Genomic DNA, 14,691 nt, shown 5'->3' on the forward strand with positions numbered 1-14,691 from the left:
AATTAAAAGCCCAATCATACCTCAGCACTAAACCCATCACTAGGTATCAGAAGTCCAGCGCCAAGCCACTCGGCCTCTTCGAGCCGTATGTCTCGTCCATCTGCGCGGTACAACTCGTCCGTATGCGCACGTACATACGCCACTCCAGCTTCTACGACGTCGGGCGGCGCGAGCGGAGTCAGTAAAGCGCGAGTTTGTACTGAGTTCAGTTTAAAGCAGGCTTTTAATGCGCCTACTGCCTCGTCTGGCGTTCGGTATTCGCCTTGGATGAGGCGTGCTGTAATAAACAGGTGAATATTAAAATGAATACATAACGAACTTAGTGACAATAATTTTTTTCTTAGGTTATATATGTAGATAAGAAACAATTTGTTTTACTTAGGAATGGTAGGATTTGATTTAATTCTATGAAGATTATATCAAAAACTTAACGTCCGTAAGTTTTATGGTACACCACATAAAATTGGGATAACGACAGGAAGATGACGAAGCAATACGAATCCTTTCTTGTTTAAAGGAAGTGGTCATTAGTAACATCAATAATTTCTTAGATTATACTAGGGCCTTTACAGGCAGGACAGATAAACAATAAATATAAGTGACGGAAGTCGTGGTGGCCTAGTGGGTAAAGAGCCAACTTCTCAAGTATGAGAGTATCTCAACCTCGATTCCAGGTCAGGCAAGTATCAATGCAACTTTTCTAAGTTTGTTATTATGGTTAATCACATCGCTCAATCCTTCTCCATGTGAGAGTGGTGATAATAAGGCTGTAACGATAACAGACGAATAAATGAACAATTAGTGGTTATGGGTGTACATACCAGCTTGATTCATCCTTGCGAAGTGGCACTCGGCAGCTAGCTCGAGCCCCTGTCGCTCTGCCCACGCGGCCAGCACCTTCAGCCGCGCCGACAGCGCCGCGCCCCACCGAGCACTCACCATGCCCGGCTCTGTTACCAGCTGTTAAGAGGATATTTGTTAATTAACTCCAAGTCAGTAAGTTTGACATACTTTAACAATAATTATTATATTTGTAAGTTTGTATGTACGGTAAAGATAGAAGGAAGTGCTAGTTAGGTTCCAAAACTACTAAACTTGTGCTCGGAGTCGTCAAAAACACTCAAAGATAAGTAATATCTAAAAATTAGGCACTCGGAAACAAATCGCCAAATACAACATTACAAGAAGATTTATGGCCAGTATCATCGGTTGTTGATAAAGTTTCTGATAGTCTATCTGTCAGATAAACTATAATTTTAGTTGTCCCAGGTCTCCGATAGTAATATCTAGCAGAAATAATAAGCATAATGTATCTAGCAATTAGCATGAAGCATTGACTATCAGACAACTAACTGACATTTTATCGGTCACCAGTAAAACAGCACCTTACAGTTGGAATTTCAAATTACCTTATTAAAACAAACAGCATTAATATAATGGAAGAGATGCGAGAACAGCTGTATAGTTAGCGCCGCGTTGACGCGACACCGGCGCAAGAGCACGATGGCGGCCGCTAACGCTTGAAGCGCCGGCGCCGTCGCCTCGTTCGCGTCAGCTGGTGCCGCGCTTGTGAGCGTCGCGAGGCCGCGGGATAATTCCTCTTGGAAGCACGTTACTAGGTTACTGGAAGAATAAATAAACATTTAATGGTCATATAAGTATTTTACTTAGACAGCTTCCACAAGGACTGGCCACTAATAGCGACCGATAGAGAAAGGTGGAAAAGGCTACGGAGGTGGCCTTTGCCCAGCAGTGGGACAGCACAGGCTAAATAAAAAATGTGTTTTAAAAGGTATATAATCTAGAGGATAAAACAAGCGTGTTAATTTATTTGTTGCGTTAATTTATTAGTGTTTCTAATAGAACTGAATAAGATTCATACAGCATGGTTTATAAGATCTACAATTATATATAAACAAAACAGAATGAAGTTCCATTTACTCTGATTTCAAACCTTGTATTTTCAAGTACCAAGACAATTGTAGATATCAGAATCGATTTCATACTATTGCTAACAAACCAATAATATACACCAAAATAAACCCTACCTAAAAGCATTCTGCACAGTCAGCGAGAGCACTTCTTGCGCTTGTGTCGAGAACGACGATATGTGCCGGTCGTATTTCAAGAAGTGTAGGAGCTCACTCGCGTTTGTCATCCAAAACGCTTGAGCCGCCGAATCGCTGCAACGCTCCTGGATATTGGAAACGGAATATTAAATAACAAAGAAAGTCAGTTCAGAGAGATGATCATTATCAAAATCCCAAATATATCCTAAATTATATGTATATCATTATCAAAATCCTGATATGAAAGTACGTAGGGATAAGTGCATCGACAATATTATAAACGTCACTTTTCTTAAAACAATGTTTAGTATCAAGTTGCACGTTTAATTTTCAAAAAGTCAAAGTCAAAATCATTTATTGAAACTTTCTTTTTTACGTACATATACATATGTAGTTTTAGTTCATTTTAAAGTTATGTACAGTTTATCTGTATAAATAAATGAAAACTTATGATTTATTAAAACTAGACTAATTGGATAAGAAAATCAGACGTTTTTGTTATCGGTGAAATCGGCGTTAGTAATTACCTGTACAGTAGCGTGTATGAGCTTAGCAACGTGGTGTAGGAAGGCCGTCAGTTTATGGGCGCGCTCCGTCGGCGTCAACTCCGGCCGGTAATGAGTGGACGCGCGATACCTGAACACAAGGAATTATTGTTTATTACTGCTATATAAATTGGGTTTATGACGCTACCAACTTCTAGCGGCGTATGTAGCCTATATGTTATTCTGATATATAAGCTACATTACTGCCAGGATTCATCAAAATCCATTCAATACTTTTTGCGTGAAAAAGTAACAAACATAGACATCCATAATATAATGAAGTAGGATTGGTATAAATGGGGGAGTATACATTTTCATTCTTGTTTATTATGTTTACATGAGCTAAGGTGAATGGCTTAATCTTGCTACAAAACCAAGAGGATTTGTATGAGAAATGGTAATGAATGAAAATGGGTATTTATGTTTTACTCCAGTTAACCCAACGCCTTCCGAACAGCTATTTATTCCAGAAGAATGAATTGATTCTCTTTTATGCGTAATTCGAGTCGTTCTACCATTTTATGTACGTGTCGTTGGGCCACGATTTATGTGGCTCGTAAAGGTTGTATTATTTATTAAATAGAACATTGTCCATGAAGTTTATTTGTTCAAGTTCGTACACAGCTTTGTTTACTTACAGTTGAGAAAGTAACTCGCTGATGGTTAGTTGAAAAACAAATAGGAGAACCACCTGACTTAGAAGATAGAGTAAACAAAAAATGGAGTTCTAATTTTAAATTAGTAGAAGTTTAGGAGTTCTATTATGGTGGGGGTGACATTTGAATTCTAAACAGCATAAAACATTATAGATGCACTAGTATAGAGGCCAGACAATTATCAGTAGTGGGTACATATTAACATAACGTGTATTTCACCTGGCGCATAGATACAGGGTGTAGACAGGTGCGAGCTTGAAGGCGGGCGCGTGTGGATCGAGGTGCGTGATGACGGCGGCTAGGAACTGCGCCTGGCCTGCCTCGGGGAACTCCAACACCGCGGGCAAGATCGCCTCCTGGCACCCGCGACCGCTTATCATACCCGCCGTCATCCTGTATCAACACATACCGTTACTGCGAATCAATAAAATGCGGCGACAAATTGTGTCTTCTTTTATTTAATTGCTTTTTAATGTAATTCGAATGGTGCAAGCTTGTTTTACCACTTGTAACACCTGGCCCTTTTTGTTCCGTATAAGGCTACGGGTTTCTAAACATACCAATAAATTGTTGTTGAATTGTAAAGAAGTTTGTAAGATGTGTTGTTGCTAGGGAAGTGGTAAAACTGTGCCAAAATTCAAGATGTTTCTGCAGAATTATTAATATGTTATTAGCGACAACCTCACATAAAACATAAATAAGCATAAAAAAGTTTTACTGAACACTATTTTCCGTTAAACATAAAATTGAACTTTACGGACATTTCTGAAAAGATGTAAATTCGTTCGATAATTATTCAACATGAAAGAGACGTAAATTCATTAACAAAACCTGTGCCCGGGCAAGTTTGTACATTAATTATCAAGTTAAAAGGTAAGTCAGTTCCACAGCAATCCGTTAGGGTGGTTGAATCAATTTATAACTAAATACCTGTTGTCATGTCCAGAGCCCCCGCTTTTCGCGCTGCAGATGCTCTTTGTCTCAACGTTTCCGTCTAAGTCGAACGTAGTTTCGTAATTGTCTTTGTATTGTTGCACAGAGTTGGACGTGCGGTTCACATTGGAGCTCTGATCTTGGTCGTTGTACACCGAGCTCGAGTGATCGTCCTTCGTGTAGTCGTCTTTGGTGTCGTTGAGGTGTTGCGACATAATGAGCGACTCGTTGTCGAGCTTCAAGTTGTTATTGTTGTTGTAAGGCGGCATCGTGTCGTTGGCGTCCCGGTAGTAGGTGTCGTGCGACACGGGACTCATCGTCCTCTGATACTCTGTGTCGTTGGTAGTGTTGGCGTTGGAGTCGAGCGCGTCGGGCTGGTGCGACGACATCGACGTCGGCGACATTGCACCGCTATTCTCGCCGGGCGAAGTGGGCGATCTAACGTAAGGGTAACGTACACAAGCGGATATTCGTGAGCCAGTGACAGAAACATGCAAAAGAAAACAAACAATGACAGATGAAAAACATAAAATACACAGCTTTGATAGTGATTAGAAAGCGAAGGGATTGATTTGTGTTTACTTACATTGGTAGAATTAGTTTAAATTAAAAATAATAACAAAATGTTGCAATTGTGCGATGATTTTCGACAGCTAATCGACCAAATAAATGTTCGGATCAGTCTAAGTTTAACTATAGGGCCCAACTATACACAACATAGAGAAACGAGCGAACTTTTGTGTGCAATAATCTCACCTGTCGTATATTGAGCCGGAGCCGAAGTGCTGTGATTGCGCTAGGTTCCTGTTAATGAGGTTCTCCTGTGTCGGGTCTACGAAGCGGAACGTCGAAACGCGCCCGAATTTAAGTAGGCAACCGTGCTGCGACAGAACAGTACATTCATTTAAATCCAGTCGATACTGAAATCACTCGATCACTCACAAATTCAATTAACTCTTATTTGGATTAAAACAATACATTTAAAACGTTGACCACATGGAATTCAATAAAATATTTAAGCGTCGGTATAACGACTTTGCGGTTGCTCGAAAGTTGCCTTTTTATTACGATATTGATTTCTCAAATATTTTGATGACTCTTTGGGGTAAAATATGGGTAAGTACATCTGAAATCCGCAGATAAAATATTGGGAGCGTTATTAACCGAGACTGTATCGCAGAAGAATGCCCATTTACTGGTTCGCGAGTGTAGATATCTGTTAAATGCGTGGGTGTTTTGATGAATGTATTGCAAATAAAACTCGACCGAACATATTTAGAGCCTAGGAGCAAGTATCCGACCTTGATCTATAAGTTCGACGCGTTCCTGGAATATATTAACAGAGTCGTATATTTGCAGGTTACCATAAACAAACAGGTATTTTAATATCTTATAATAAACAAATGTATCCAATTTTCCGTAACAGTATTTTCTTGAATTTTATTTGCATGTGTTTTTGATATATTTATTAGAATAATATTTTTAAATATGTTATAAGTGCGGAGATCTCCTTTAAGAATACTTGTATATTTAAACATGTTGAAGTTAAATATAAAAGCCAAAAACTTAATGAAAGCGCGTTCATTTACACAAGCGATGGCTTCATTAAGCAATGCAAACAATGTGTTCGTCGATGTATATGAGGCGCTACGTTGCGGTTCGATATTTTCGAAGTACGACTAGTTAAATGGGTTGGCAGTAATACATGGAACGTTTGGCGAGACACACCGACATTCGAGACGTCGGAAACGATCGTCTTTATGTTAAGTGCACAGTAAACTCTATAACGGACCAATGAAAATAGAAAAGCTTTCAGTCTTAAAAGCTAAATTTCTAATAAAGTTTAAGATTTATGTTACTGTATTTTTCTGAGAAATAGAAGAATGTATTGGCAATACTTTTGTTTCCAATGAAAATAAGGATTTATCGGGACCATTGATTTATGTTTCGGTATCTGAAACTTGGCTCGGAGGAATACTTTGCTTTGACATTTCATTAAAGTTAATTGGCCCTATAGGAATTTAAGGGGATTGTCTAGAAGGAAAATGCAATTGTGAAAATTTCTTTGTATTTTGGTCTTTGTTAACGGTATCGTTTAATAGAACTGAAGCGTTTAACACTTAACAACAATAGAAACGACATCATCAATCATATTAACATTGTAATTCGACTTGTATTTCTATTATACCGTGACTGTGACGGCATGTTTCAATGTGTGCAAAAGTATGAACGAGAACCAAGCACGGAATATAATTTATTAAAAAGTTTTTCAGCATTTCTCTTACTTATTCAGTGCACGCATGTCATGCCTTGAACTATTTTAAGGAATTCCATGAAAATATTAAAATGTTCATATGTCTTTTCGGAGCATATTTTTATTGAAGGCAGTCGTTTGACTGGGTCTAATCATGACAAGTCTTTTTACCAAAATATTGAAGCCGATAGTAATAACTTACTTGTAACCGCTGCGAGTGCATGATCCTGCGACCGTTGACGTAGACATGAGCATCGGCGTGCAACGGCGTGACGGAGTAACCGCCGCCCTCCGCGGGCGCGACCACGCAGTGCCGCGGCTGTATGGACGGCCCGTATAGCTGGAGACTCGTACCGTTGCCAGAACCCACCTACCAACAAACATTATGATTATCATGAGGCTGATAGATTCTATCTGTGTATTTAGGCCCAGGTTCACCGACAACATATACGTATTGGTAACGTTATAGTTCTGTTTTCCAAATTTAAGGAAAGGGGATATATTCAAGGATGAGTGCGATCCAAGGTAAAAGCAAACTTTTGCAGCTTCATAACGATCACGTGTCGATTTGGCATTGATTTTCAGTAACATAGTAGTGCAAGGTTGTCAAGGTGAATTCTAGGAATTTCAACTATAAAATGCAATGAGTTTGTGTGAAAAACTTAACCGTCATGAAATGCTACAGGGCGAATTCTTTGAAAATGTAACAGATGCTACAAGGTTAAATATATTGATCCTTTGATTAAATAAATATTACCTTGGCAACAAATTAGCTCGAAGTCGTAATTTAAATATGCCAGGGAACTCTGAGCATGTTAGTACGGATTGACTTTGACGCGAAAGCGGTGTTTATTAAATTCATAAAGCTCGAGACTTGAGCAGCGTTAACAACGTAATTGAATTATTCTTGTACAGAAAACTGTGAGTCCGTGTTCAGAATTATGGGAGAAATGTGACGAAATTATTGTTTTATTTCTATGAAGGGGAATGTTTCTTGCCTAAGAAAATTAATTCCCTGTAAGCCAAGGAAATTAATTTTAGAGAAAACAAAAAATATATTCGATGTTAATTTAAAAATTATCAAGTAATTGGGTGAAGCGTGGGCCCTTTTATATTGTGTCTTTTATTTATTTCAATTTCTCATATCAGATAAAAGAAAATGTTTACGAAGTAGTATCGTACTTTGATTTTTTAACAAGCTCAAAAACTAAAAAATAGGTACAATCAAATCGAATAATATTTTCAGCAGTAAGTATATTGTTGAAGAAATGAAGTTTTCAATAAAATGCAATTTTAACTAGACGGACATCACTGAAAATAGCTAACGTTGAAACTCACCGCAGTCCTTCATGTCTAAATGTCAGCATGTTCGTGGCTCGTAAGCTTCATGAAATTATAAAAATACATCGCTTTTCTTTTTAATTGATGCATAAAACATAACTCAGTACAATTAAACAATTTTCAGCGTGACGCTGCGCCCAGTGGGCGAGTAATGCCTTTTTAAGTGGATGTTGTCGGAATATAAAACATGATGTGTTTGACCGAACGACATTGATATCTTTCATCGATCGCCAGCACACCTGACTGTTCCCTCGCGAAACTACAAACTGAACAAGAAACTACTCTAAATTGTTTATTGTAGGCATTTGTCAGTTGAATGCTATTGTCTATTCTTACATTGTATACGGTATGAATGAAATCACTACGGGATTATATTGCGAGTGGCTCTACTGAACATCAAAGAGTTAATACAAACTGCTCCATGCATGTTTAAAATTTATTTGTTCCCACTGGCAATATAGGCTCCCAGAGGACAGGTGAACGTTTATTTTTGAACAGCTATTCTTTGTTTATGAAAGTATAAAGTATTAGTCATAGAAAGCGTTAGATCACCAATTCTGAACTTTAGAAATGCAATCTATTTCGTAATAATATACACTATTTGTAGTCAGTTTTATGGATACCATTTGCCATTTTAAATTAAACCATAAGTTTTAATACCAGAAGCGCTAAAAGCAAAATGCCACTACAACGTTTGTCTCCTTAATACTCTTATCATTTTTCTAAATAAACGTAGAGCCAGGCTACATTAACTATAATTTTGTCGGACCGAGACGTCTATCCGCTTGTCTATTACAACTCTCAGCCATAAATTGGAGAGTAAATAATTAAAATGGTATAGCCTCCATTCTGTCTAGCGGTGATCATCGTCTGGGGATCGCGTACCGAGTCGTTATAGGTGATCCATGGTGAGCATTGTGATAGTAAACGTGTAAGCAATGTACTTCAGAAACAAGGCTAGGAATTAGTAAATTCGTATCAGAAGGAAAATTACGGGATGATTTCATATTGGAAGGGTGAACTGGTCTTTTTTGTTCCACGCAGTATATTTTTGAAAAGTCAATCGTGATCGTTCATCTATGCATGGCTCGCCTCAACTACTCTTGAAGTCTAACATGTTAAACAAACTTTTGAAAGTTTGCCGCAATCAGACTCTCGTACATGTACATAGTTGGAAAAAGGTCGCAGACAAACCAACTTGTCCTACTAGAATATAAATGTTGTAGTTTGGATGTGTGTCTATCAATCATGCTTTGACGGATTTGGATGGAACACAGATAAAAACTAAAACAAAAAAAAAACACATTTTCTTTCCGCTTGGAATTGGTTATTGGGAGTCCTAGCATTAATTGAGTACGAACCTCGACCACGTCCGTGATTCTGAGTCGTCGTCCGTTTTCCAGTGGCGTGGCATCTGGTGACATTTCCACCAGCATGGGCTCGTTGCCGGGCCGACCGCCAGCGGCTCCGGTGCCCGCGCCCACCTTCTTCTTGCGCCGCCGCGGCTGCACGTCCGCTGGCCGCCGCCGCACGTGGAACATGATGGAGCCTACGACAACGCACAAACATATTCACTCAATACATCATTAAATGCACATAAAACACAACAATCACACGTACATTTAGAAGTATTAGAAGGAACAACAGGCTCTGAGTACAGTAAAGCCGGTATAGTAAAGAGAAGACACAGTGCGGCAAGTAATTAAAGCATAGTCACTTTTTCCAAGAAAGCGCCCTTTCTCGTGTTACGTCAATGGTTAAAATAAGTTCACAAACCATACTGGCAATAACTTATGTATTTAGTTTAGGTAAAGTTCAATACATTTCTACTTAGTCACCAAATATTCGAAAGGCTGAATCAACCTTTCACCATGAGTACACGGACCAGACTGTCCGTTAATCGAGAAGCATATGTAATATTGTTGAACTTTATCACAATAACACATGCGGAAAACTATAAAACCAAAGTGTCAACTGATCTTTATGGATCGGTATTTAACTTTTTGGAACAAAATATCAAAAAGTGAATTAATGAAACAGAAGTAATTTACATGTTTCCAGTAGTATCTTATGTTTTGTTTTATTGTACAATAAAAAACAACATGATAAAACTAATCTAAAATTCAGTCATGGCATGACAAGCTTTTAGTTATGTAAACGTTGTAATAGTTTCAACGGTGGAAGTGGAAAAGCACAGCGGTGATTTTTAAATTGCATAATTTATGGAAAGCAACCGAGGAAAGTTGGTCTTTGTGACAGGGTGGCCGTGGAGGGCCGAGATAGTGGACTGTAATAATGTATGCCAAATGTAAATGTTAAAGCCATGACACTTTCACGCTATACCTAAGTAAAGTTGCGGACCGTGCCACAAGACGATTCATTCCTTCTGTTCTTCTGTTTTTCACAAGGAAAATTTATTCCGCATCGTCTTATAAAAAATATGTCAGTTTTTTCATCATCTGAATTTAGAAATTGACGTCATCCGTCGTGATTTTAATAAAGGTTAGCTGCAACCGTCTTTAATAATAGGAAGGTTTCGCATACTTATTTTCAGCACTTATCCGTTATTAATCAACTGAAACTGGTCAACTTTATATGCATTAATTCCTCATTGACATACATGTTCCCACATAAGTTCAGCGCAATACTATTCAAAGTAAGACATAAATAACATGGTTTTATTTGGGTCGACGCCTTAACGGCAGGTCACAGGCGTATTAACAATATAATCAAATGACGATCGAATGTGTCGACAGGCGCTGGTAATTGCGTTTTGTACTAGGTATATTTACTTGACAACGGAATGGTATAATGAAGCAATTGCCGAAATCCCTACTAACATAACAACAAAGTCGGTCTATATATATCTCTAGTTTTATTTGCCATTTAGTTCTGTGTGCAAAGGTTATTTTCATCTGAATCCTGACCGTTTGCTTAAGAAATCCTCGAAAAATCTCATGTAGGTAGTAGAATATTGTACTGTGAGAATTAGTTCATCCAGGTGTATAAAATAAACCGTCCGTCGCCGCCGTCGTGCAGCTCGGTTCCGGTACGTTTCCAAATCGCAACCGTGACTCTATGTTCGTCATTCTACGGCTCCAACATCGGTAATTAAAAGTTCCCAACTTCTACATCAACGACCTAGTTTACTGGGTAACTAAATAAAATATCAAATATATTTTTCATACTTTAAACTAAGTAAAGCGTGTATGTTGTAATGTACAGTTAAACAACATCGACAGCCGATGCCCTTCAAGTTTTCTGTAAAATTACATAGTTAAGGAAACTTCTACTCCACTCTGGGGTACGGGCTGAATAATAATGCGTGTTCGTTGTTGAATCTGTAATCGACTACGCAGTATACAGTCCTGGGAGTAAAATGTCAGCATCCATAGCAATCTGGGAAGTTAACATTTTATCAGAATGACATCTCATGAACATAAAGTTGGTATAAATAAACATTGTTATTATTTTAAAACCTCTCGTTCATTGTTGGATTTAACGAAATCCAGATTTCAATTGTATTGTTACGGGATAATAAGGCGAGCACGTCTGTATTACAAAGGAATGCCTTTACGAATAAATGTGTAACCCAAACGCGAATCCATAATGGATTAGCTCCTGACGAAAAACTCATTGGAACATTTTCTGCAAACTTATATGGGGCGAAAATTCTGAAAGCATTTTTTTGTGTTTGTAAACTGAAATGTTTTTGCTCTTGAACAATGCCCATATTGGCTAGTGAACATCATGTCTAATCGAAATTTTTAGAGGTTCAAAACTCGTTATTTAGTTCGCTTTGGGCACAGCTAGACTTTTATACTTTTATAAGTTATGACAGTGGATATTCATGGTAAGTCAAACCCGGGACCTCACGTTCAGCGGTGACACTGCAACAACTACATTAATGAGGCACTCTTCACACGGTCGTTAGTACCTAATAGTAATTAAGACCGTGCAGATTACTGTCACGAATTACATTTAACTACGGACCTACTTAATTAACTTGACCACAACTTATTCGGGGACCAATAGTAGTTGTTGTAGTTTGTATATCTACATGTACATAATGTATAAGCTGGTACCACAATGGATCCTAGGGGACATTGCCCTAATATGCCTGACGCGTGTTCACTATGTACAGTAGGATAAATGAAACCGTTTAATTATTTTGTGAAAACTAAACCTGTATTTAGTTCTTCCAGGTTTTTCTGCGGCTATTTAATAATCGCTAATACCAAAAATATATTTGTCGGAAACCGTAATTTTATAGTATTTACCAGTTCCTGTTACACTCGCTGTAAACAGAAAGCTGACCCACGAGACAGAACACACATTAGCTTAATGAATAAAGAAATAATTAACCCAACTGGGACGGTGAGACGGACTCATTACGTGGGGTGGTAAACATAATTAAACTATAGTAACAAAGAGAAAACTTGGTAGTTTCCACGAAACGAAATTTACGTACTTTTCTTCAGCAGCTAAGATCACATGATTTCGTTGGCAGCTAAGCACTCACGCCGCATATACATAATGCCACTTACAAACTGACGATGAGATAGCTTAACACAATTTGAGGATATTCGGAAGTGCTATTACATTTAGTGGCTCCGTGTTTAGGTAAGTGCACTCGAAGGCGTGTTGGCTCGTGCGCAGAGAGGGGGGAGGAAGGGGGGACGTGCTACGAGTGAGACAAGCCGCCTCTAGTGTCAACATCATTAGTGTCTACATTGTCCCGTTGCTCTACTGGAGCTACGAGAGTTGCTACGAGCTACAACTTTCGTAGGCATAACACCTGATTTCCTTGCGGCAATGAGAATCTCTGGAGACAACAATATTTCGTCGAAATATCAAACATGAAGGTAGAAATATCATACATAGAGAAAGAGTTTATAGTGCAAACTACCCAACAAGAACAAAGGTGGACACTAAAACAGCACTATAGAGTTGAGTAATTAAGCCAGGTAATTAATGGCAGCGACACACAAAGAAAAGGAAATTTTCACCTTAGCGACAAGCAGCCTCGTCACGATCAGTCATTCGCAATACACACAATATTAAACAGTATCAATCATACTGTAGACGCCTTTGATCGTAATGATCGATGGAAACAAAGAAATAATTCGTGATTAATCGAGGGCGCCACTCTGTCGATATTGGAACAAAATAAATCAGCCACTTATTGACTTTTTTCAAGAAAATCTATAGTGTTTGTTTACCATGGAAGTTGTTGTTTAAGTTCAGTCTATATTCAGAACTAGTTTCAGCATATTAGCAACTAATAACAAGACACGCACAACACAGAACTTACGTACCTGCTTTACATGGATATCTGAATTGGAAACCGGGTCAATAGTCACAAAATTGGCAATGTAAGCCTTGTTTGAGCTCAAATATACAATGGAAATGTGGTTTATGGAGCCGTTTGTGGAATATAATACACATACATAAACAATGCACATGGGTTCAGCAGAATGGCAAAATCAATACTTAAACCCAACAGGCAATGAAATATTAACATTAATCGTATTTCATGGAATAGGTGCTTGTTACGTTTAGTATACTGCACATAGACATATTCGTCCGCTTCAAGACGGCTATTGCCGCATGTGTGCGGAACGTCCGCCTGGGACCTGGTCGCATCCTCTAATGGTCTACATGCTTTATTATCGTGTATACAACTCGCATCACTATGATAATGAAAAAGATGCTTCATAAATTGCAATCATGTCGCGTAAATAGGGAATTGATACTTCTGATCCCTCATATCTTTACTTCTTTGGATTTAATATTTTTAGAGAAAGAATTTAATATTGCACTCAAGAATAACACAAACAACACTGAACACAGGACAAGAACACTTTATACAAAACGTATAAGTATAACCACTGTATAACCTGAGGAACGATTACCTAGCACGACTTCCTTTTTATCATTTCGTAACCGAGAACTAAAGGATCTACTGAAAAGCATGATTGTGAGCGCTATAAGTATTTTCTGTAGCCATTGCCGGCCGAATAGTATAAAAGCGTAGCGCGTAGTAAGTTCAAACCGACCGGCGGTCTAATTGTAACTGGACGGAGTGGCACACCACACCACCACTACGTCACACGTAACGTACCACCGGTGCCAGCCGGCCGCCACTCAACTCATAATGCAATACAGGTTAAGGACTACTTTATTGGTTTTGTCCACTTTAATTTTATATGACCACTAAACGCCGCTACATAATACATGTCGGATTACCTACGTTTGTCCTTATTATTATTGTAAGGCGTGAGGTCTGGTGGTGTTTATGTAGAATATGATATCAGAAGTCTTAATACTAAAATCAAATCTGAGAAAGCTTTTCCCTGTTCGGTTCGTATGCGATAGATGTCATAGAGTATGATTTAACCTCACGACGGAACACACATTTTGATAGTTCCCAAATACATCTTCATAGGGTGTAATTAACTAAAATTGATATGTCAGAATGGACAGATCATGTCATGTAACTGGGTGATGACCTACATGTCCCCAAAACTAATTAACAAGAAATGGCACAGTTTGACGAGGGTGGTCAACGATGAAAGGAAATGACAGTTCTCAAGATAGGTTGTAGACGAGCCAACAGCATGGCGGCGCGCGGTAGAGTAACGTCCACGTTGCGGTCGCGTGCCTGCGTGACCTGCCGAATTTGTATAATCACTTTGCCTCACCTGTTGCTGGTTCACAAATAATATCCAACAACGACAAACTTACCCCGATACCATCGAAACCATTTTATTTCACGTGTCGAACTGAATAATTACTACATTTACAGCTTTGACATTTAGTTGGACTTGAACTGCTGTTTTTAGTTTAATACTATTTCAGATTAGTGTCGATTGGATCTAACAGCCGACAGT

General features: G+C 38.5%; 1 protein-coding gene across 5 annotated transcripts in view; it reads right to left on the reverse strand.

Annotated features, from left to right (window-relative positions):
• Cno (canoe) overlaps positions 1-14,691 on the reverse strand; it is a 59,531-nt gene that overhangs the window by 16,495 nt on the left and 28,345 nt on the right. For 3 of the 5 annotated variants that reach the window (XM_064034517.1, XM_064034519.1, XM_064034520.1), the window contains 10 exons: positions 9,160-9,347; positions 6,660-6,827; positions 4,960-5,084; positions 4,201-4,641; positions 3,490-3,663; positions 2,597-2,705; positions 2,049-2,194; positions 1,410-1,623; positions 822-960; positions 21-277 (listed from right to left, as the gene is read on the reverse strand). In XM_064034517.1, the coding sequence (XP_063890587.1) occupies positions 21-277; positions 822-960; positions 1,410-1,623; positions 2,049-2,194; positions 2,597-2,705; positions 3,490-3,663; positions 4,201-4,641; positions 4,960-5,084; positions 6,660-6,827; positions 9,160-9,347 (1,961 nt within the window). Of the gene's footprint in view, positions 1-20; positions 278-821; positions 961-1,409; positions 1,624-2,048; positions 2,195-2,596; positions 2,706-3,489; positions 3,664-4,200; positions 4,642-4,959; positions 5,085-6,659; positions 6,828-9,159; positions 9,348-13,116; positions 13,853-14,691 lie in introns of those variants that run through there. The other 2 variants (XM_064034521.1, XM_064034518.1) reach the window with 2 other exon arrangements.

Source organism: Helicoverpa armigera, chromosome 4 (assembly GCF_030705265.1).
Source record: "Helicoverpa armigera isolate CAAS_96S chromosome 4, ASM3070526v1, whole genome shotgun sequence".
In the NCBI taxonomy this organism is placed as follows: Eukaryota; Metazoa; Arthropoda; class Insecta; order Lepidoptera; family Noctuidae; genus Helicoverpa; species Helicoverpa armigera.